Here is a 23,622-nt window from a genome sequence, read left to right as displayed (position 1 = left end):
AATCCTGAAAAAAATGTATGACAGTTAACAAAAATATTAAAACTGTTTTCAACAGTGATGATGATAATAAGAAATGAAGAAATGTTCTGCAAATCATCATATTAGAATGATTTCTGAACGATCATGTGAAATTGAAGACTGGAGTCATTCGGGAAACCACCTTTGGGAAGCTCGGATCATAATATGGTTTTACTTGTCCCTATATATAAAACTGTTCTGAAACGTGAAAAGGCACAGGTAATTAAACGTTATGTTTAAAAGGGTGTCTGGATTGTACAGATTGGGACTGTTTTTATGGACTCTGGTTCAGACATTGATCAAGTAACAGATGAAATTTGTAGTTATGTGACATTTTGTGAGGACATGTTAATACCTGTGAAATCGTTTAAGAAATTTCCAAACAGTAAACCGTGGGTTTACAAAATTACTCAAGATTCTTCTGTCAAAAAGAAATAAGGCTTTCAAAGAGGGTAATACTGTAGAGCATTATATGCTAAAAAGAGAAATTAAGTGTGAACTAAAGAGGGCTAAAGCAGTTTATAAGGAAGATCTCGAGTTCAAATTGAAAAATGGAAATTTAGGTTCTGTTTGGGAGGGGATGCATTTAATTACAGGTCAGGATAGTAGGAAAATAAATAATAGAATTAGTTTGAACGGATTCAGTTCAGATGCAGCTTTATCACAGGATTTGAATCATTTTTATATGAGATTTGATACGCATGATTTTAAATCAGAAATTGAGGATTTGAAAAATAAGTGTAGGATAAACAGAGATAATGTTGGTGTCCCCTTTGATGTAGGAGATGTGATAACAGTTTTTAAACAATGTAAAATCAGGAAGGCACCGGGGCCTGATAATATAGGGGGTCGTTTACTCAAGGAATGTGCTGAGCAGTTAGGACCAATATTTTATGACATTTTGCCTGGTCCCTAAAAATACAAAAAGTACCTGCACGGTGGAAGCAGTCTACTCTGATTCCATTGCCAAAAAAGCAGAATGCACAGTTATTAGATGATTTTAGACCTGTGGCGCTCACATCCTTAGTGATGAAATGTTTAGAAAAATTAGTTAAGAGAGAAATTATGCACAAGACTGAGAGTTCTCTAGATCCTCTTCAATTTGCGTACAGAAATAAGCGAGGCTTAGAGGATGCTGTTGCAACTCTCTTACATTTAGTATTTGAGCATTTAGAGAAGCCGAAAACTTTTGTTAAATTACTTTTTATTGATTTTTCATCTGCCTTCAATACTATTCAGCCACATATTTGAATTGACAAACTCATTGAAGAATTTGGGTTGGATTTGTATTTGGTAGGCTGGATTTTAGATTTCCTTGTGGAGAGAACACAGAGAGTCAAAGTAAACGACTGTTATTCTGAATGGTTGGTGTCATCGACTGGGTCACCTCAAGGGTGCGTCCTCTCTCCCTTATTATTTATTTTGTACACTAATGCGTGTAAGAGTAGTTTTGGAAATAGGCACATCTTAAAATTTGCTGACGACTCTGTAATCGTTAGCTTATTAAGTGAGGTGGATTCTACGCATGGTCCTGTTGTTGAGGATTTTATTGTTTGGTGTCAGAATGCTTTTTTAAAACTTAATGTTCTGAAAACTAAAGAGATGACTATTGATTATAGATTGAGGGGGAAATCAATTGATGATAAGCAGATAAGTATTAATGGAGCGGGTATCCAGAGTGTTGAACAGTACAAGTATTTGGGTACTGTATTAGATTGTAAATTGACGTTTTCCGCAAATACTGATGCTTTGTGTAAGAAGGGGCAGCAAAGATTGTATTGCTTACGGAAACTGAGGTCATTTAATGTGGATAAAACATTGATGTGCATGTTTTATAGATTGAGTCGGTTGTATCCTTTTCATTGTTGTGCTGGTTCAACTCTCTGAATGTGAAAAATAAAAACCGTATTGAGAGGATGGTAAATCAGGGAAACAAAATAACAGGGAGGAAGCAGATGACTATGGCTCAGTTATACCATAGACAGGCTTTGGGTAAAGCCGAGAACATTTTGTTACATGATTCTCCCCCCTTGTATTCTGAGTTCTATCTTCTCCCGTCTGGTAGCCGGTATAGAACTCCGCTTAGTAAAACGAATCGGTTTAAAAATTCATTTGTCCCCTCAGCTGTGAAGTTTTTAAATTCTAGGTAAATGTATTTATTGGGTACTTTCTCTTTTCTCCTATTTTTGTGTATGTGTGTGGGATCCTGTTTTATGTGTATGCTTGTTTGCTGCAACCAAATTGCCTTCGGGAAATGAATAAAGATGAACTGAACTGGAGTAATGATGATGAAAATTAAACTTTTTCTTCACAGGAAAAAGCATAAATAATTCACAATATGACTATTTTTTACCATATTTTGATCAAATGACTGCAGCCTTGATTAGCATTAGATACTTAAAAATTAAAAATCACAATCTTTTGAATGGTAGTGTTATTTCTGATTGGAAAAAAATATGAAAATATTTGTCAAAAATACCAAAAATTATCACTTTCACTAGTGTTCTCAGATTTTGGACCAAATTATATGTTTAATCATCAGTAACGTAAATGGACTAGTGGCAGTTTTTAGCATAATTCTGAAAAGTATTTTTCAAAACCTTTTTCTTTTTTTTATCAGAAATAACAGACCCTGACTCCAGACTCGAGGCAGTTCATGATGGTCTCCTCCAACTTCCTCCAGCCCACTATGAGGCCCTGCGGTACCTGATGACACACCTGAAAAGGTAAAACCACAAAATGTATTGAATCTCCCTTAGGTTCCGGTCCGATAGTTTACTTCATGACTCCACATTGAGCCGGTGGGAGTTCAGGTTTTTGTAGCATTTAAGCATTTTACCTACAGCTTTATAGAGTGAGTTTACTTCCTGTCACCCTGCAATATAAAACCTCAAAGAATGATTAGGAGGAAACCGGAAACCCAATACGGCACTTTAGCTCAGTGCACTTCGGGAAACCTTTAAAATGATCCTCAGAGAAAGCTTGTCAAGCCAGCTTTGCCGCATTTCCCTAACTATGGAAATTATATCACTTACTTGTGTTTATTACCAAAATGATATTGTCTGAGGTGTTTTTTCCACGTCTTTTCCCTGTTTATCAGGGTCACCATGTACGAGAAGGACAATTACATGAACTCAGAGAACCTAGGAATCGTTTTCGGCCCGACGCTCATGAGGCCCCCGGACCAGAACACACTCGCCACTCTCAACGACATGAGATACCAGAAACTGATTGTTCAGCTCCTGATAGAGCATGAAGACATCTTGTTTTAAAAATGAAGACATCTTTTAAAGACTTTAAGGAGCTTGTACATTTGAAAAAGCGGCCTGCCACACATTTCAAAGATATTATGTTTTCTCATCAGATTTTGCATATGAAATTTGGAAGTAATTGCACATTTCAATCAATGTGTTTCAAACCCCCAAACTATGGAAGTTTTAAAAACTAAAAAAGGCAATTGCAAATTTTATCTCACAATTCTGACTTTTGTCCTTTTTTTTGCAACTTTTGCAATGTCAATTCTGATATTTTTTCTCACAATTCCGAGTTTATATCTCACAATTGTCAGAATTGTAAGTTATAAAGTCGAATTGTGAGACAAACTTGCAGTTCAGTGAAAACTTGCAATTGTAAAAAAAATAAATTAAAAAAAAGTCAGAATTGTGAGATTTAAAAAGTCACAATTACTTTTTTTAAATTGCAAGTTTATATCTTAATTCTGAATTTACAAACTCGGAATTGTGAGAAATAAAGTCAGAAGTGCAAGGTATAATCTTGCAATTATAAAAAGTAATTGTGGCTTTTTATCTTACAATTCTGACTTTTTTCTCACAATTGTGAGTTTATATCTTTTTTTGTTAAACTAACAAATTGTGAGTAAATCTGAATTGCTAAACAAACTCACCATTCTGGGGCTAAAAAGTCAGAATTTTGTGATAAATTTGCAATTAAAAAAAGTAATTGTGACGTTTTATAAAAATTCGCATTTACCTTTTATATTTTATTCAAACAAATGCTGTTAAGCATGGAGTAACATTGTGTATTCATGCTTAATACAGTTTGAATTATTATTGAAGGGCATTTTTAAATCAAATTATAGTACCTTTTTTTTTCTCTGATGCCAAACAAGTATGATGCATTGACCTTGATGCCCTTCATGATGTATGAATCTATGGTCAATTAGCATTTTGAAACTAACAAATTGTCAAATATGAATTTAAAAAAAAAAAAAATATATATATATATACATATATATATTTTGGGTTATGTGGTTGGTAAATGTATATGTACTATAATGGCAAGACAATTGAGATCATGTGTAAAGCACTTTTTAATTTTACATGGAGTGTAAATAGTTATTTTTTTGTTCATCCAGTGTTAATAATTCTGTGTTTAACCCATGCCTTTGAAATTGTTTTGTTTACCCTGACAACAATAGAGTGATTATTCTGTGACTGGGAAAAAAACTGTTTTTAGAGCATTTCTTTAGTGCTTGTTCCTTCCTCACTGAACTTGATCCCATTTCAAGAACAAAATTGTTTGTATTGTATTCATCTTAGTCTGCTGAGGCCAGATCATTTATTCACCTCGAAGAAAAAAAAAAAAAAAGTTGATAAACGGTACAGTCACCTTGGTTTGACTTCCTTCAAATTGTTTATTTGATATAAGACCTTTCTACAATTTGTTTTTTGAAGATATTTTCTGTGAAATATGATTGTAATTATGATTGTAATTTATCAAATGCTGATTTATTAAATTATGTAAATCTGGTTACTTTTAAATCTGTGAAGACCTTGATTCTGGACTTCAAAATGAAGTGGCAGTCGAAGTTAACTTCTGAATGTAGTTTTTGTGTCATTATTTGAAGCTGCAACACCTCACATTTGCAGTATGTGAAATATGTTGCTGTAATTAGTGCTCGGTCAGCTCACTAGGCGTTGGTTTTCTCTAAGCTCGGTTTTCTTGTTCCAAATTCAGGGGTGTGAACGGCAGCATTGTTTTAGTATCAGACAGCTGAGACGGTATATGCCCCAAAGAGATTTTTTTTTTTTAACCAAATCACAGGTGAAGCGAGAACCTGAAACCAGCCTCCTGAGGGCAGCTGGAGGAGATCAACAGACCAATGGGAGAGATGAAGGAGGGTGTTTGAGACGCAGGTGAAGTATAAATGAATGAACTCATCACTTATTATAGTTTAGCTGTTGCTTCAGAGCTACATGATGTTGTGGGTTTGGATATAGACAAAAAACAAAAACAAAAAAGAGCCACAAGGTTGTTCTGCTGGATGTTTTCTTAAAAGAAACGATAGACTTGACAGTCAGTCTCTGACTGACATTAACACACCGGCTGCTGAGGTGAGTGTTTCCGATGGATGATACAGAAATAACTTTATCTTGAGGACATGCTTATATATTATATGTGTATATATAACACTGTAAAAAAAAGTTGCTGCCTTAAATTTTTAAGTAGCCTACTTAAACTTGGATGTTTAAGTCATTTCAACTTAAATTACATTGAACTGACTTTAGTTGAATCTTGAATAACTTATAAAAACAGTTGGAAATTCCTTAACTTATTTTAGTGAGTTAAAGCAATGTAAGAACATATGTTGTCATAACTTATTAATCATACTTTTTTAGGTATATAATTGTAATTGGTGTAGTTTTTGTTTTATAAACGTTAATAATGTGCATTTCAGTGTGAATTGAAGAATAAGACAGAATGGCAGACAGATACTCCTGGTGGAAAAACTTAACTGGAAGAAACAAGAACAATTTCAAAGAAACCCAACAGGAATTTGGAAATTCGGACAAGACTTCAGCGAAACAAACTGGGAGCGAGAACAAAAGCAACAATCTGATCAGCGACGAGACTTACGACGACTCTCAGCTCGAGCCCTCCTTCAACGAAAACACGTGTCGCAGAAATTGGACAGTTTCACGGTCTGGTCGTTTCAAGGAGAAACGAAAAGTGCGGGTCACCATGCCCGAGAACAACTTTTATGACAAAAACATTGCTGTCGCGAAGTAGCACAGCTAACCAATTTACGCAACGACAAAAAAAAAAAAAAAAAAAACCTGTTAATGGAGCTGTTTAGCCTACACTGCAAGCGCGCGAGGCGTCTTCTGCGAGTTGTGAATGGAATCTTCAGCCGTCCCTTTGTCGCAAGAGCCTTGTAATTTTGTCGCGTTGCGTCGTTCGCTTGTAGTGTAGAGAGGATGTAATGAAGAAATCCATAATTTGCTGGGGCCATTAATTTCAATTTCAGTGACTGACAATGACACCTGTTACACTGCTGCAGTAGTAATCTGGGATTATTATTATTTTTTATTTTTTTTACTGCTGGTTGTTCTTAGAGAACGCTTCATGAATGGATGAATTAAGCCTACAAAAAGAAATACATTTAACTCTGTAGGCTCATGAATTTATTGTTTAACTTTTTTTTCTTTTTTTTTTTTGAGAGAAAAGTCTCCTATTTATTTTAAAAAGGGATTTTAAAAGTGTTTTAGGCTACCGTAAATGAAGGAAATACAGAAGATATGACGTATAGGCTCTTTTTTTTTTTTTATTTTTTATGTGTTCCCCCTGATTGTCGAGGGGAAATTCGGTTTGATCCACGTTTGAGAAGTTAGGCTAACCATTTTATTTCGGAAAAATGTTTCCTAAAAAAATATTTGGTAGAACAATATTTCAGAACTGATATTAATTTACATTACAATAGAAATATAAATAACAGTTGTATCAGGTGACCATACAGGCTAATGCGTTAAAATTGAGTTTTTATGTAATTTGTTTTAAGTATTAAGCTTGTTCAAATTTATATTTGGTAAAGAGTGAATATCAATGTCAATTAAACAGATAATTTTGTCCAAAGTGATTTGAGACAGCCATTGGAGCTAACTGGTTAGGTAAACATACTTGAACACACACACACACACACACACACACACACACACACACACACACACACACACACACACACACACACACACACACACACACACACACACACACACACACACACACACACACACACACACACACACACACACACACACTGTAAATGTAACTAATGTAACAAAAGGTTTATGTAACTGTGTAATGCCGTAGTAAAAGAATGGAATGTTGTTAAACATGGCTCTGAGTAAATGTTGTATCCAAATTGTAATCCACACCACAGTCATCTGCATTATGAAGGTGTGTGATGATAACTATGCCATCTGTCAATGAAAGGCTACATGACTGCATTTTAACTGCATGTCTCAGAGTTTTCTGTCCCTTTGTTTGTCCCCATTATTAAACACTAAATTATGTTTTTATCTATGGTATGTATGTAAGAGCCATTGCAGATAATTACCAATCAAAAAAACAAAACACAACTTAATTTGATTTGCATGATCTCAAGTTATTTGTGTCATGAAAGGCTCTAACAGACTAAGAGAAGAGCTCCCTCTAGTGATAGTGTATAAAACTACAATGTCAACAGTGATGAGCAGCACAAAACTGATATATTTTCTACTTTATAAGAAATACTTGCAGGCAACTCTTGACAAATTAACTTTAACATGTTCTATATTGTAAACAGTTTGCATAATTTATTTGGCTCTGAAGTAACACACACAGACATGTACTATAAAATAAACAGCACTGAAATATTCTGAAAGGTTCAATATTTCAGTGAACAGGCAATTTTGGGAAGAAAAAAAATTCTCTTTGAGCAGAATCCAATTTTCATCTTGCCCAGCGGCGGTTTCTTCATTAGGGCGATCGGGCGACGCACCACTAAAGTGTGAAAGGGACTTTTTCAATCACTATCTCATTCAACCACAGAGTTACGCTAGCAGTCACTCACTGTTGTTCTGCCTCTGGATATAGTCCAATCAGCGCCGAGTCACGTTCTGTGGAGTACCGCCTCTTTTTGGGCGATTTCACTCTGGCTGAGAATCGCCCAGAGTCTTCCCATAGACTTACATTCAAAGATTTTTTTTTTCGAACTGCAGGCACTGCAATGCATTCTCTATGGGTTCCGGGAGGGCTCGCACTAACGTGCTTTCGTCATCATACGTATCCTTAACTTGTGCAGCGATTGGTGGAAACAAATGTACCTCTAATAGTATTTAGCCATAAGCTGAAGTGACATCCAATAATTTCCTCAGTGCATAACTTACATTTCACGGACATATTCTCCATCTGTAAATGTTAGAAAGTCCAGTTTGCTGTCATGAGTGGGCGAGCTTTCTGCAAGCTATACTTCCGTGAACGAGCGCCCCCGCGTGCATGCGCGCCGAACAGACGGAGCGCAATGAATAGGAGCGCAATTATTCTGACTAAAATATACATTAGCACTAAATTATAAATATATTTAGCTAAAACATTTGTTGTTGAATATTTGTTGTTGTTGGTGAACATAAATGTGCTAGAGAATTTCAAACCTACATGTGTATTTTTATGATATTAGCTTTTTTTTCTTCTTTTTTTTTGGTTTAGTAAATTTAACTACTTCTTTAAAAAGCATTATTTTGTTTTTAGATTGTAATGTTGCAATGTTAGAATGTAATGTGATTTGACCCCTTTATGGATAGACTGCAGATAGACAGCAACACTATGTTTGTTTTTATAACCTTCAATGTGAACATTGTTTGTAGGACAATATGGATCAGGATATTATTATTTTTTTTTAAATTAAATACAGGTTTTTTTTTTATTCAAATAGAAAAATAATAATTAAATACTCAGATTATACCATACATCGCCATTTAGCCCAAAAATTCAGATTTATTTGGCAATTGGCTACACTACCGGCTGAAGTTTTAGCTAAACTTTAGGCTAATGATAGCTACATTATTATCACTGTTAAATTGTTATTTAACAATAAGCCTACATTCAGTCCTGAATTAAAAATTCAGTTTGTTGTGCCCCCCCAAAAAATTTTAGCACCAGCCGCCACTGATCTTGCCACTGAAAAAGACCTAAAATCATCAAACACTACAAACAGCTCAAACAAACCTTATACCACCTGAGTGTATATATAAAATAAAAAAAGGAACTTTATTTACACACATGACCTGTAGATAACAGTAAACCTGTTTATATCTACCGTAACATTATGTGAAATGATACTGACACACTGCAAATCTCTGAAGGTAAATATTGGAATCTTTTCAAGGTAAACATTGCTGTGGTTTTGCAGGAGTGTGTATTTATAGTTCATCATGTTTATAAGTGAACTCCCGGGATGATATAAATCCATCATTGTCTTCATCTTCTTTTTGGAAGATGTCCTCAACCATCACTTCATGATGGGTGTCATTGGGGGCGTATCCATGTCTTTCAAACTCTTTGCGCAAGTATTCTTTGACCTGAAATAGAAAGGAATAACACAAATAACTCCCTGAAATACATTACTATTCTGAAACCCATGAAACAGCTGCTTTTTAACACACAGTTGTGAACAAACCTCGGATCTGGAAAGCTTCCAGTCATCATTGAGGTCCATTTCCTGAAAGGACTCATGTGACCTGGGCCCATTTCGGATCTCCATGATCTCGATGTCAAAGATCAGACTGCTCTCCGGAGGGATTTTACCTGAGTACAGAGCATAACCATTGGCAAGATAATGTAAGTTCTTTTTGCATGGGGTGTTTTAGATCACCCTCAAATGAAAATTATGTCATAATTTATTTTCCCTAAACCTGTTTGAAGTTCTTTCTTCTGTTGAACACAAAAGACGATATTTTGAAGAATGTTGGTAACCAAACAGTTTCTGGTCCCCATTGACTTCCATAGTATTTGTTTTTCATACTATAGAAGTCAATGGGGGCCATCAACTATTTGGGATACAGGTATTCAGGTTTAGTACATCTTGAGGGTTAATAAATGATGAAAGAATTTTCATTTTTTGGGTGAACTATTCCTTCAATGCAACGGTCAATGACAAGTTCAATATCAGAAGGTGTAGGAAGCCAAAGTTCCTCAAATAATGCTTTATGAATATGCGTCTCGCTGGCAAACCTTTGCCTTCTTTGCCATATGCAAGAGCTGGAGGGATAGTCAGCTTCCTCTTCTCCCCCGCACACATGCCTTGAAGACCCTTGTCCCAACCCTTTATCACCTCACGGATCCCCAATGTGAACCAGACAGGGTTTTTGTCTCCATGATGACGGCTGCCGATTACAAGACGTGCAAAACTCTGTTAAACTCTAGAGACATGCATACTTGACATTCTTGAGCTGGCAGCTGTGTTTTGGAACATGATAGGTGGTTTCTATATCTGGTCTAAGTTGGTCCAAACTAGACCATCTTGGTCCAGCAACACACCAGATAACAGCTAAAGGTGGTCAAACTGTTTTTGGACCATGCTATTCCATGCTAATTCTCACCTTATATCAGAATCAAACTAACACGTTCCAAAACATGGCTGTTTAAGCTTAAATGTTGTGTATTCAACAGCTACACACACATGTGGACAGTTATCTAATTAATTCCCAGAGCAAAAGAGCAGGCTTAGGTTAACACAGTCTGTTCTTGCAGTGTGCAGTCTATTTAAAGTTTATGAACATGCAGTAGATGGTTCATTAGATGTCACCTGGAATGAAACATTGTGCCATTACTCTCCAGAAAGCCATCGTAGTGCACCAGAAGAATATCCCCGTATTTGGATTTACGATGGCAAAGGAAAGGTTTGTACAGAACTTCTATCTTCACCTCTGGTTCCGGAAGTTTGGCTCCATGCACGTAAAAGAAGAATGCAGAAAAAATGCATGTCCACAATTCTGGAATCATTTTAATATCAATAACAGTTTAACAACCTCTTACTGTTAAGCTGATGTTTCATACACAACAAAGCATGAAAAGCTTCACAAAGTACAAGTTGTGCAGCCGCGACTACGTGGCAAGCAAAGTTTCTGCAGGGGTCTTTCCCAAAAACTAGCGATGTTGGTCCGATTCGTTAACGAATCGTTCTTTTGAGTCGACTCTCTTCAATGAATTGTTCGAACCTGTTCACAAAGCTGTCTAAATAATTCCGAGCAATTCAGTACCGAGTGAGAAGTGTCCACAGTCAAATCGAGTTAATAGCAGAAATGTTAATGGCTGATTGTATGACTTTTTAAAATATATGAAACTTACTGAAATTTTAAACTAGCCAAGTGATCATGAATTTTAGTGTTATGAGAACACGGTCAAAAAATTATTATTATTAAAGTTTTTGAAAGAAGTCTCTTATGCTCATCAAGCATGTGTTTATTTGATGAAAAATTTAGGAAAAACATTGTGAAATATTATTAAAATTTAAAATAATGGTTTTCTTTTTTAATATACTTTAAAATAGAATTACTTTCTGTGATGCAAAGCTGAAATTTCATCATCCATTACTCCAGTCTTCAGTGTGACATGATCCTTCAGAAATCATTCTAATATGCGGATTTATTATCATTGTTGAAAACTGTTGTGCTGCTTAATATATATATTATAACCTTTTAAGCCTTTATTTAAAAATCTTTTGTAACAATATACACTGTCATTCAACAGTTTGGGGTCAGTAATTTTTGTCTTTCATTTTTTAAAATAAATTAATACTTTTATTCAGCAATGTGTTAAATTGATATTGAGAATGATTTATATTGTTAGAAAAGATTTCTATTTTTACTGAGTAGCATTTAACATTTTATTGATAATAAATCAGTATATTAGAATGAGAATGTAATATGCCACGTTTAGATGTAATAACGCAATGGTGTAAAAGACTCGTTGAGTATGATATTTTAAAACGACCTGTTCAAAAGAACCGACTCGAAGAAATGAGACGGACTTCAGATCACACTCCCAGATCCCAATGTAAACGTTACCACCCTAAAATACAACCCTGTATTATTATTGGTCAGATTCTTTTGAAGACACGCCTTAACAACCAATATTCAACTTTCATTGGACGTCAAACACATAGCCCCAGTACAACAACGCCCACATGCTCGCACTGTATCCAATCAGAGATGCGCTAAGAGAAAATCCCACAGACGTCATGCGCGTGGGCCGATCCTTCTATGATCACATGGATTTGTACTCTCGAAGCATTTACGAAAATCATTTGCGTAATCTCAACTCCTAGCAGTAGCTTTGCGTCTTTTACGTACAATTGTCGTAGGTAAGAATTATCTCGAGTTTCTCAAAGCGGCTGTGTTGGGCTCAGTCTTGCCACGACTAAGTAATGAATTGTCAAGAGAATGTCTACCATGGAGGGAGTTCTCTATAAATGGACCAACTATATTAGTGGTATGTATGCTGCGTCAGTTAAAAGTTATGTGTTATATAAACAAGGGAAGTCTGTAAAGCAATTAGCCTGTTTGCTAGCTTTAGTAGTGTATAAATGAAGTTAAGCCATCATCCTCTTTAACTCTCTGTGCCGATACTTTATCCAAAGCAGTGACCACATACATTTCATCTGCTAAAAAAAGAAACATTCGCAGAAAAGTTCCTAATATTATGTATTGGAATGTGTTTTATTCATTTTTGACAAGGGGTTGTTAAAAGCCTCTTGACTGGAAAAACAAGTCAAGCCATTATGTTCATGTATCTTAAACGTCATCCAGATACATTGTTACATGCGTCAGCTTAAAATGTCAGTATGGCTCCTTTGTGTCTTTTGAAGGTTGGCAGCCCCGTTGGTTTGTTCTTGAAGGAGGCACTCTTTCTTACTATGACTCTCAAGAAGATGCATGGAAAGGATGCAAGGGCAGCATCAAAATATCTGTGTGTGAAATACAGGGTAAGGGAAAGTTTATGCCTAACCTGAGCAGGAAACCTAATAATGGTTACATCACAAACATCTATTCTTCAGATGCTTCAGGATGTCATAATACGCTTGCGCAATCTTCAGGAACTGTATGTTATAACATATCTCCAGGCCCAGGGGTTGATCAGAACTTATTTTTTCTACTTTTCAAATTATGAGTTTATGATTTTACACTTTTCTAAGACCCAGACTATCAAACCCAGCTATAAAAAAATCATTGTAAAAGTATGAATTATTACATGGTTATAACTTATTTTGATATTTATTGTGTGAAAAATGATGTATTATTATTGCAACTGCTACATTAAACAATTTTTCCTTAATACATGCTAAAACAGTAAAGAGCTTTAGATAAAATATGAGACATGATCAGAATAAAAAAAGTGAGATTATTTTTATTGTACCTCATTTCTAACCTGTAATTTCATCAAAAAGGGTGAAAATATTATTTAATTGTATTTAGGATAGCCTACATGAAATGCTAGATATGAAGTTAGATATGTGTCAGCTATTTTATTCGAAAAATGTCCAAAAAAAATCCCCTGCCATCATTTCCACCATAGAATGCTATTAAACGTAATACTTCATTTGAGATGTGGTGTATATGACACTGTGGCTGAAATCATTATTGCTTTTCTTAATAAAATAAGGGGGAAAAGTTTGTGATTAATGTGTGTTCACTGTTGAACATATTAGACTAATGAAACAAACTATTAAGAGTGTGTGAAGAGACATTCTTTTTGACAGTCCACAGGCCCCAAAATGTCTGTAGTTGAAGAAACACCCAAGTACTGTATTACAACTATTGTGAGTGATCTTACAGAAGGTATACTTTGCTAATCCATCTTCTTTGTCCTCCCTCTGCCCATTGTAGTTCACCCATCGGATTTCACAAGGGTTGATCTGATCATTCCAGGAGAACAGTACTTTTATCTCAGGGCAATTAATGCAGCAGAGAGGCAGAAATGGCTTGTGGCGTTAGGGACTGCAAAAGCCTGTCTTACAGACAACCGAACCAAGAGAGAGAAGGGTGAGTGTTGTATTTCTGCTGAACTAGACAAGATATTCTCTGTAGATCATCTGGCTTTTCTTTTCGTGTTAGTATGACAGTGAAATATGATAAAGTAATTTAAAGGGTATTGTGTAGGGTGGTTTACATATTGTGTTGTGGTTTTTAGTTCGTGTCTATGGATTTTTAGCTCCTACAATATGACAAAATGAACTTGTAAGGAGTTACACACATTGAATATTTATAGTCTTTCACTTCCAGGAAAAAAATTATACCAAAAATATTTGTGTCCTGGCACCAACTTCCTGTTTCGACAGACAATGTGTCAATACAGGAAGCGAAACCCATTTTATGTGATTCAAATTAAATTACACAACTCAGTTCATGATCATTCCTCATTTTGCAATTCTTCAAAGAACTGTCTAGGAAGAAAGCAAGTGTCAACTCTAGTCTCTTCTATTTTCTTAGAACTCCAGGAAAGCTCAGAGGCTCTGAAAACAAAAATGTCTGAGCTAAGGCTTTACTGTGACCTTCTCCTTCAGCAAGTGAACAAAATACAAGAAAGTCCTCTAGCGGAGATGACAGCTGATTCTGAGGAGGTAAGGGAGTGTTGTGTTGATTTTCAGTGTCGACCTCGACTGCCTTCTGCTTTACTATGCGTACTTCAAGGACATAATGAGGAAACATGTATCCCATTGAACAATTTACAAGCTCGTCAAACATCAATAATGCAGGGTTATGAGTTTTATCTTTTCATACCTTATCATTCTAAGGGTGTGTTCACACTTGTAGTTCGGTTCTCTTGGTTCTTTTGGTCCGGACCAAAAAAGAAAATTATACATTTAGTCCTGGTTCGCTTAGCGGTCACACGGTCATTTTTAACACTGAACCTAAAGACACACACAAAAAAAAAAACAGCTTTTATGATGTATAGTTTGCGACGGAATTTATCGAACATTGTGTGCTGGGTTAAATGCGCTCGCTGTGCGTTTGTACATATGATGTGGTATATAATGGAGCTGAGAACTTGTGAAGAGGCAGGAATCCCTCCGTCACACACACAAACGAAATGCGAGGAGATGCCTGTACCGAACTGTGATGAGCAAAATCAAGACTATGATGAGAAAAAACAGGAATGCTTGAGGATTCTGTCCTTTTATGGGTCGCAATGTCCTGCTTTTGGTTCGTTTGCATGTCTTTTGTCCGTGTTGCATTCATATTTCATCCGCACCAGAGTTTGTTTGGAAGTGGACAGAGATCCATCTTTTTTGCGTTCTCGGTCCACTTGTTTGGGTGCGCAGGGCACCAGGGTTCGGATGGCAGCCTTCACACTTATTCAAATGAACCGCACTAACAGAGTAATCGCACCAGGGTTTGTTTTAATCAAACCAAACCTGCCAAGTGTGAACGCACCCTAAATGTGTGTGCTTTGTCTTTATCACAAAACCAAGGGTCAAAAAGCTGCCCTGTTCTGTTCAGACTGGTCAAGTGGCTCTGGAAATTCAGTTTTGGTATGTGTTGGTTTCAGGTAGGGGATGAGACAGGAAATCTAGTGAAGTCCACATGCACCACCTTCTTAAAGACCCTGGAGGAGTGTATGCAGATTGCTAGCCGAACCTTCAATCCAGAACTTCTGAGTCAAACCCCTCCAGGCTCTCCTCCTGTGGCTACCATCAAACCTCTGAAGGTATATTAAATACACCGTAATCACCAGTTGGACAATTCAAATGTTTGTGCTGTTGTAATTCTAATTCAGTTTGTCAGAACCTAAAATATTTCTTATTTCCACAGATCAAAACTACTGATCCAAAAAATCAGCACCAAGGAGAAACGTGAGTTCAGTAATGTTAATGGACTTTTGTGGGTCAGGTGTGCTTTTGTTTGTCTCTAAAATGTTGCAAATGTGTGTTATGCAGACAAAGGGACTTAATAAACACCTCAGGAACATCAGCACATGAGAGTGGACCAGAAAATGAACCACCTCCATCTCCTCAAGAAAGCATACCTACAGGTTTGCCAAGCATCAAGCCAGTCGGATTCAGAACTGGTGCTACATTTTGACTTGCCTCAACTCTCATTTCCTATCTTGTCTGTCTTGTTTGGTTTAGGAAGTGGTTTAATGGAGGACCAAGAGGAGCCCATGGAGCCTCATAATGGCTCTTCATCAAGCACAATCGACCCTGAAGAACCTGTAGGAGAGAAGGAGGACAAACCACCAGAAGAAGCAGACCGTGCTCAAGAAAAACAACTGGAAGTCTCCCATAGCCCCACACAGAACAAAGAAGAAATGGTCACTGAAGAAATCCAGGCTGACCTGGAAGTGAACAAGCCTCAGTCTGAGAACACACAGGAAGAGGAAGATAAGGTGGACACATTCTTCAGTACCATGAGCCACAGGTATGAGGCGCCTCCGTTGCTGTGATCCTCTGAAGAAACGAGATGAATGCACTGCACACATTTACACAATTCAGAATCCAGTTTTCCTTTGTTAATGTAAAGTTATAGCTAACACTTCTCTTAGAATTTTGTTTTACAGAAATGTGCGATATGCAGAGTCACCATTTCAGTGAAAATCTAGATTGAGGGACTAGAAATCTCCATATAGTGACATTGTGTTCTAAGGAACCAGGTGCAATGCGATAAAGTGACGTTATCAATCATGTCTGTTTCATAATAAGGAATGTCCAGGTTAAGTGCAAGTTATCTGTTTTGTGAATGCTGTGAAATAACACAGAAAACAAGTTGGACATATCCGAACAAACAAAAACAAAGCACTAATAATCAATGAGATAATTTGTAGAGTCTAGCTTGATTAGATTATGGTTTAAAAAAGGCACTTCCCACAAATAGGGTACACTTTGGTCTCCCAAATTTTTTTCCGCCATGTCAGAACAACAAAACGAATTTTGACAGCTGCAACGTAATGCGGAAACACTCAAAATGCCAGTATTAAATATAGTTAAGTTATTATAGTAAGTATTATTTCTGTTAAATAATTCCTGTAATTGTTTATTGTTAATGTCTTAAAGCAAGAGTACTATGAAAATAAAACGCATACAATTGAATAAGCTAGCACAAGTTTGATAACTAATTACCTTCTAAATATATTAAAGTTTATTAACGCATTTGTATATTAACTGTTACTTCTTGTATTGTGGTTAGAGCTGGGCGATTTTTTTTTATAAAAAAATCGATTTACGATTCGATTCGATTGCCTGGTTCAGATTACACGATTTTTTTTGTCTGTTACATAGTCACTGTGTCAGATTACACGATTTTGACTCCTAAAAATAATGTCATGTCGTGGACAAGAAACATCAGACTAAACGTTGTTTTCCGACCAGTCATCGCGAGCCGTCTCACACACTCATTCACTCGCACATGTACACAAGCTCACTCACATAGCCTATACACACACACTCGCACATACTCACTCACTCACTCGCGAACACACACTCTCACACACTCTCCCTCACTAACTCGCGCGCCGTCGTCGTGGAGGAACCGTTAAAAAATTAAACATGCTAGTCTTTTTGTCGTGATGTCGTGAGGCATCGAGGGCTGCGCCAGGGAGCATGCTACGGAAACCCTGAAGGAAGATTTGGCGAATGCAAAATGTATATTGTATGCTATACCAGAGCCCGTTCTCTGGCTATACTGAAGAGGGGGAGAAAAAAAAATCGATTTTTTTGAAAATATGAATCGATTTGACCTACCAACTCGATTTTTAAATCAAATCGATTTTTTTCCCAGCCCTAATTGTGGTTTTGTATAACTATCTGAATTTTTTTTAAAAATTAAATTGTATTGTTTATTTATGAAGTTTAAAATTGGTATTTTAAAATTATGAACTTTTGGTAACAGGGTTAAAACGACTCGTATAATATTTAGAATGACTTCCGGAATTTAACAGACAAGCAGCTTCCTTGCTGGAAAAGAAAAAGTTTTAAGACTGTAATTTGTACCCTGTTTGTGGAAAGTTCCAAAACAATGATCTAATTGTCTCACAGTTTCATATAATGGTTTCAATATGTAAAGATTTGAAAGACAAATGGTCCATGATTAAATGTTTATCACGGTATGTTTTCTTTTGATCACTCAAAACGAGACCTGGCCTGTGATGAGGGTTTGTAGATTCTTTTGCTATACATAATTCTTTCATCTTCTTTATGTAATGATGAGGTCATCATATAACTACAGCACTGATCTGTTCCAACAACCTTCATTGGGCTGAAACTAAATTGAATTGAACAAGTAATGTTATCAAAGCAATGGGTTGGTATTTAGATATAAAACCTTTTCAGTATTATACCACTGTGTGAAGATTGTACAATTTTTTATTTACTAAACATGTATTTAATGTGTGCCGTTCTCAATTAAGGAATGCATGCTCCAAACCGGTTTTCTTCTGCTTTGGCTATGCCTGCTTTTGTATTTGGTGTTTTATTTGATCAAATAAATGTGCTCTCTGTTGATGTGTGCACTAATTCACATGTATTGTCCTTGTGTGAATGTCTGTGGTTTTTTCTTGTAGATTTAGTGATATAATACTGGAGGACAACAGTGGTATTCCCACACAGGCCTTTTTGGATTCTTGCTATGCTATAGTACCAGTTTTAGGTAGGACACTCTATCTTTCACTCTCCATTTTCCACCCTTTCTTTGCTTTGTCTTTTTCCTTCGGTCAGTTCTGTCGGCTATCTCCGTCTTTGCTCTCATTAGTGTTGTGCTTATTAAAGGTTGTAAAAGGCTCGTGGGAACACTGATTTCTGACACTCTGTGCATGTGTCGGCTTGCCATGTGCCCTTGATTCATTTTTCTGCATCTCATATTAGTCTGCACAGTTAATCCCTCATTCTCCCTCAGGTATAGTCATGCATGCTTTGATATGTCTTTATACTGGGACAATTCGGTGAGTATCTGCAGGATCCCAGAACAACAAGAAAATAAAGTCCAGCAGTAGCAGCAATCACTAATGAAAGCTTTTGTACAGCACTTTCTTCTTAAGAACATACAGTGGGGCACCAGTTAGTCTATTTAGCAGTTTTTAACCTCACTTTTTTTTCTATAGTTTGAATGAGCATGATGCTTCTGAAAGCGATTAGGTTAGGATTGCTGGTTTCTCTGTGGGTGGTGGTGGCAGCTTTAACTTGCGCATCAGGAATGAATCTGTGTGCAGAAAGAACATTAACTGGCATGCATTTTTATTTCCCCACAAACATTTATATAGTATCTTCACAAATTAATAAAATACTTTGACCTACCTATATATATATATATATATATATATATATATATATATATATGATTATGTGACCCTGTATATGTATGTATATATATATATATATATATATATATATATATATATATATATATATATATATATATATTGAAAACAGTTTTGCGGCATAATGTTTTTGTGAAAACTGATGCGTTTTCAGGATTCTTTGATAAATAGAATTTTTATTTAGCATTTATTTAAAATAGATTTTTTTTGTAACATTGTAAGTTGTTACTGTCACTTTTAATCAAAATCACCATCCTTGGTGAATAAATGTATTAATTTCTTTAAAAAAAAAAAAAATCTTACTGACCCCAAACTTTTGAGTGTATGTTTAGGCAGAAAATAATTTAAACCAACATAGTACTTACAAAGGCTTTCTCCCCTCAGACAAACTTGGACCAACTGTCTTTGCTCCAGTTAAACTAGATTTTGTGGGAAATATTAAGGTAAGTGTAACATGCAAACAATGAAACTCAATGCATCCTTTTTTGTTTTATAAAAGCAAGAAATGTAAATAATACGTGGCATATTTTGAATTACCGGTACATGAGCAGTGGTTTATGGATTATAGATTAACTGTAATATATATATATATATATATATATATATATATATATACAGTATGATGCAAAAGCCTCTAAGTGCCATCTGAAATTTTCTTCGAGAATGATCATTTTTATCAAGCTTGTATATTTAAGTTCAGTTGACAATTCATAGGTAATTTTCATAGCCATTTAAGTGAAATTACTGAACTTAAATATACAAGCTTAATAAAAATGATCATTCAAAGAATAAAATTTCAGATGGCACTTAGAGGCTTTTGCATCTGAACTCTTCATATACATTAGTGCTGTCAAATCGATTTATCGATTCTAAAATAAAAGTTTGTGTTTATATAATATACGTGTGTATTTATTATTATATTTATTTAAATGTATATAGTGTGTGCATGCGCGTCTGTGTGTATAAATAAATATATTATATATATATATATATATATATATACATATATAATATATACACACACACACACATTATATATATATATATATATATACATATATATATATATATATATATATATACACACACACACACATATATATATATATATATATATATATATATATATATGCTGGGCAGCGATTAATCACATCCAAAATAAAAGTTTGTGTTTACATAATATACGTGTGTGTGTATGCATTTATATATTTTAAAAAAATTTGTATATATAATATAAATGATGTATAGATATATATACATGCAAATATTTCTTATATATGCATATGTGTGTGTTTATATATACAAAATAATTATACACAGTATACACACATATATTATGAAAACACAAACTTTTATTTTGAATGCGATTAATCACTGCCTAGCATATATATATATATCAGTGTCTCCATAACCACTAGAGGGCATCATAACTTGATCTGGGTTGATCCTCCTTATTTGCTCTATCAGAAGATCCAGCAGAAGGTGGTGTCCGATCCTGAGAGTTTCCCCACCCTACAGAGCATCGTGCTGCACGAGGTGGAGACGGAGGTGTCACAGGTGCGAAACTCGGCCACAGAAGCGCTGCTATGGCTTAAACGTGGACTCAAGTTTCTCAAAGAATTCCTTTCTGAAATCAATACAGGGATGAAGGATGTCCAGGGAGCTCTTAGTAAGTCACATGATCAAGTGTAAAACTGTGATACATGGTTCAAAATGTCCAAACAAGTGTCCTTCACCTACATTGATATCAGTGCTTTGTAATGTCTCCTGTTGAGATGTTTTTTTTTTTTCTTTCAGATAAAGCATATGGAAAAACATTACGGCAATATCACGGATGGGTTATTCGAGGAGTCTTTGCGGTGAGTAGTGTGCAAAGAGCTGCTTCTCCATTTTTAATGAATATTTTTGTCTGAAAATGTATTTGCCCTAGTGTCGAACACTTTTTGTTTTGAAGAATCGTTAGGCAGCTCTCACAATAAAATATTAATAACAACCAGGGGCTGTCAAGCTTCAAAAAGAACAAAATTAAATCCAAAGAAAAAATTTAGTTGTTTAAAGGATGTCCAAACTAATAAAAATATGAATAATCAATTTATGTACGGAGCCCTGCACGACAAGGGTCTGGGGGGTTGTGGGGGTGGGTTGATAGCGGCAAGATATCATGGTCACGAATTAAGAATTTGTTCCCTCATTTTAACTTAAAAAAAGTAGATATTGAAAAATCCGTTCCCACAACATGCATTCAAATCCCCTTAGTCCTTTCTGACCCTGTTTTTGTGTTTGTGTACGTTAGCTGGCTCTACGGGCCGCCCCGTCCTATGAGGGCTTCATGGCTGCTCTGGTTTCTCATGAAGGCGATGAGCTGAAGAAGGGTTTCAAGACTGGCATGCACCGAGACCTGGACTTCTACCTTCCAGCTATGGGGAAGCAGCTGTCCATCCTGGATTCTCTCTATGAGGAGTACGGCTTGGAATCAGACGAAATCGTGTGACTAACACAAACGCACCCGCACAGCGAACACCGCTTGCTTCTGAAGGAGCTGATCGGTTTCAGTGGTGGAGTTGTATTTCTTTCACCCGCTGTGGTAACCGAACCCTGAGTTGGTGTTGAAGAAGACAGGGATGTTTCTGTGAGGGCAGGGCTTGCAAAGACTGACCAGTAAGAGTTTGTTGGTTAATGTGGCATCTGCAAACTCCAGAAACAGTCATCCCTGCAAAATTGAAACAGCCGCATCAAAAAGGGGGCAGGGTGTGATTCCAAGTGTTTTAAGGGAACAGCTGTATTTTTAGCAACCTTCAGTGGTGTGATCAAGTGTTTTGTTGACATTGGTTGTATGTTTTTACATACACATTTGGGCATCAGAGTGCAAACTGCAGATATGGTGAAGAAGGTAATATACCATATTGTTTACCTGGAAGTGAAGATTTTAGTCGCAGTATCCTTATTCACAGTTAAAGTGCAAAAATGCACTTGTGCTTTTCTCCTCACTTGAAATATTGCATTACTTTTGTTAAGATACTCACATTTCATTCATTTTAGACTAGCACAAAATTATTCAGAGACCTTTGGGGATTCAGAACATGCATCATGAAACCAATAAGTATACAGATATTTTTTGCAGTGACACGTTCACGATTGTCCAAATTCAGGACTTGTAGGATCTACTTGGTGTCAGGGACCAAAGGTGTTTCTTTTTCTTGGTTTAGTGGAGAAATTCCTGAAAAAAATGTAGCTGTGATGATCTTGGATCTTCATTTACAAAAGGAAAGATTTGTGATATTTCCTCAGTGACTTTATTTATCAACTTATTTATAAGAATATAAATTCTAACTGTTGATTTTATTGTAAGAATCACACTTTGCTCGCTCTCAGATCATATGAATGCAGTAATACTAATTTGCGCATGTTGCATTACATGGGTTTTGTTTTTTATATTTCAGATTTATATTACTAAATGATTAGCACATAATATGAGGATGAATGTTCTAGGTTTATTGCATTCCCACACAGTTTTTAACTAAAATCCCACAAATCATTGTCTTTGTAAATATGCATTCCTAACATTGTCCTCTTTTTTTGCATTCCTTTTCAATTCCAGTTTTGGTTGAACTGTCACAATTTTTCCGATGTGTCCTTTACCTGAATATTTTATGGGAAAGTTCACCCAAAAATTATGTCATGTTTCAAACATGTATGACTTTCTTCTACAGAACACAAAATATATTTTGAAGAATTCTGGTAACCAAAAAGTTATACTGAGAATATAAAAATGGGTTAGTCACTTTAAGTGGTTTTTTTTTTTTTTCAGACATGAGGGCAAGTAAATGATGATGGAATTTTCAATTTTGGCTGAACTAACCATTTGAATCTTTATTAAATCAATACAACTTCAGTTGAAAAGCAGACCTTTGACATTACAGCATTTAGGAAAATGTTTGCTTTTACTTCTCCCAGGAATAGCACACAGTATCCATGTTGTCATTCACTAGTATTAAAATGTCTATATGCTTTTTTATATGTATTTCCTAATTGTATTTTTAAATGGTCATTTATACTGAATGGACTGCAGTGTTTTTAATCTTTTAATTCAAAAATATGCTAAATTCTTCAACATAGATCAATTTTGTAAATATTTCAAAGTCATGAGATGACTGTTTTAGACACGAGGTGACAGTTTTAGACACAAGTAATGTTACATCGTCGTTATGACACTCAATCCTTCCAATATCTGGATGTGGTTGCCAGGATACTCTCACCACAACAAGGATGATCACTAGACTTAATAATAAGTGCCAAGAATAGAAGGATGGATTTTACGTGCACTTGTGCATGTGTGATAGAGGGAGAAAGTTTATAAATATATATATATATATATATATATATATATATATATATATATATATATTGTGAGGAAAAGAAGTATATGAACACCCTGCTATTTTGCAAGTTCTCCCACTTAGAAATCATGGAGGGGTCTGAAATTGTCATCGTAGGTGCATGTCCACTGTGAGAAACATA

General features: G+C 35.7%; 3 protein-coding genes across 6 annotated transcripts in view; 2 read left to right on the top strand and 1 right to left on the bottom strand.

Annotated features, from left to right (window-relative positions):
• The window catches only part of chn2 (chimerin 2), a 48,495-nt gene extending 43,814 nt beyond the window's left edge, over window positions 1-4,681 (top strand). For all 4 annotated transcript variants that reach the window (XM_081389086.1, XM_081389088.1, XM_081389087.1 and 1 more), the window contains 2 exons: window positions 2,639-2,744; window positions 3,119-4,681. In XM_081389086.1, coding sequence (XP_081245212.1) covers window positions 2,639-2,744; window positions 3,119-3,290 — 278 coding nt within the window. In that variant the 3' untranslated portion in view covers window positions 3,291-4,681. The remainder of the gene's footprint in view (window positions 1-2,638; window positions 2,745-3,118) is intronic.
• Window positions 4,682-9,039: 4,358 nt separating this feature from the next.
• fkbp14 (FKBP prolyl isomerase 14) lies at window positions 9,040-10,976 on the bottom strand. The gene is made up of 4 exons (XM_081388173.1): window positions 10,604-10,976; window positions 10,030-10,181; window positions 9,476-9,603; window positions 9,040-9,377 (listed from the first exon to the last, which is right to left on the bottom strand). The coding sequence occupies exons 1-4, from the start codon at window positions 10,798-10,800 to the stop codon at window positions 9,219-9,221; spliced, it is 636 nt and encodes a 211-aa protein (XP_081244299.1). The 5' UTR covers window positions 10,801-10,976; the 3' UTR covers window positions 9,040-9,218.
• Window positions 10,977-12,153: 1,177 nt separating this feature from the next.
• Window positions 12,154-22,885, top strand: plekha8 (pleckstrin homology domain containing, family A (phosphoinositide binding specific) member 8). The gene is made up of 13 exons (XM_081389377.1): window positions 12,154-12,288; window positions 12,665-12,781; window positions 13,683-13,838; window positions 14,286-14,416; window positions 15,346-15,504; window positions 15,609-15,649; window positions 15,734-15,828; window positions 15,926-16,214; window positions 18,352-18,437; window positions 19,489-19,547; window positions 20,572-20,773; window positions 20,902-20,963; window positions 21,398-22,885. The coding sequence occupies exons 1-13, from the start codon at window positions 12,240-12,242 to the stop codon at window positions 21,593-21,595; spliced, it is 1,644 nt and encodes a 547-aa protein (XP_081245503.1). The 5' UTR covers window positions 12,154-12,239; the 3' UTR covers window positions 21,596-22,885.
• Window positions 22,886-23,622: the final 737 nt, after the last annotated feature.

The sequence above is a fragment of the Scardinius erythrophthalmus genome, assembly GCF_964197995.2.
Source record: "Scardinius erythrophthalmus genome assembly, chromosome: 16".
Classification (NCBI taxonomy): Eukaryota; Metazoa; Chordata; class Actinopteri; order Cypriniformes; family Leuciscidae; genus Scardinius; species Scardinius erythrophthalmus.
The sequence above is the reverse complement of the archived record's forward strand: the minus strand, read 5'-3'. Positions and strand labels throughout refer to the sequence as shown.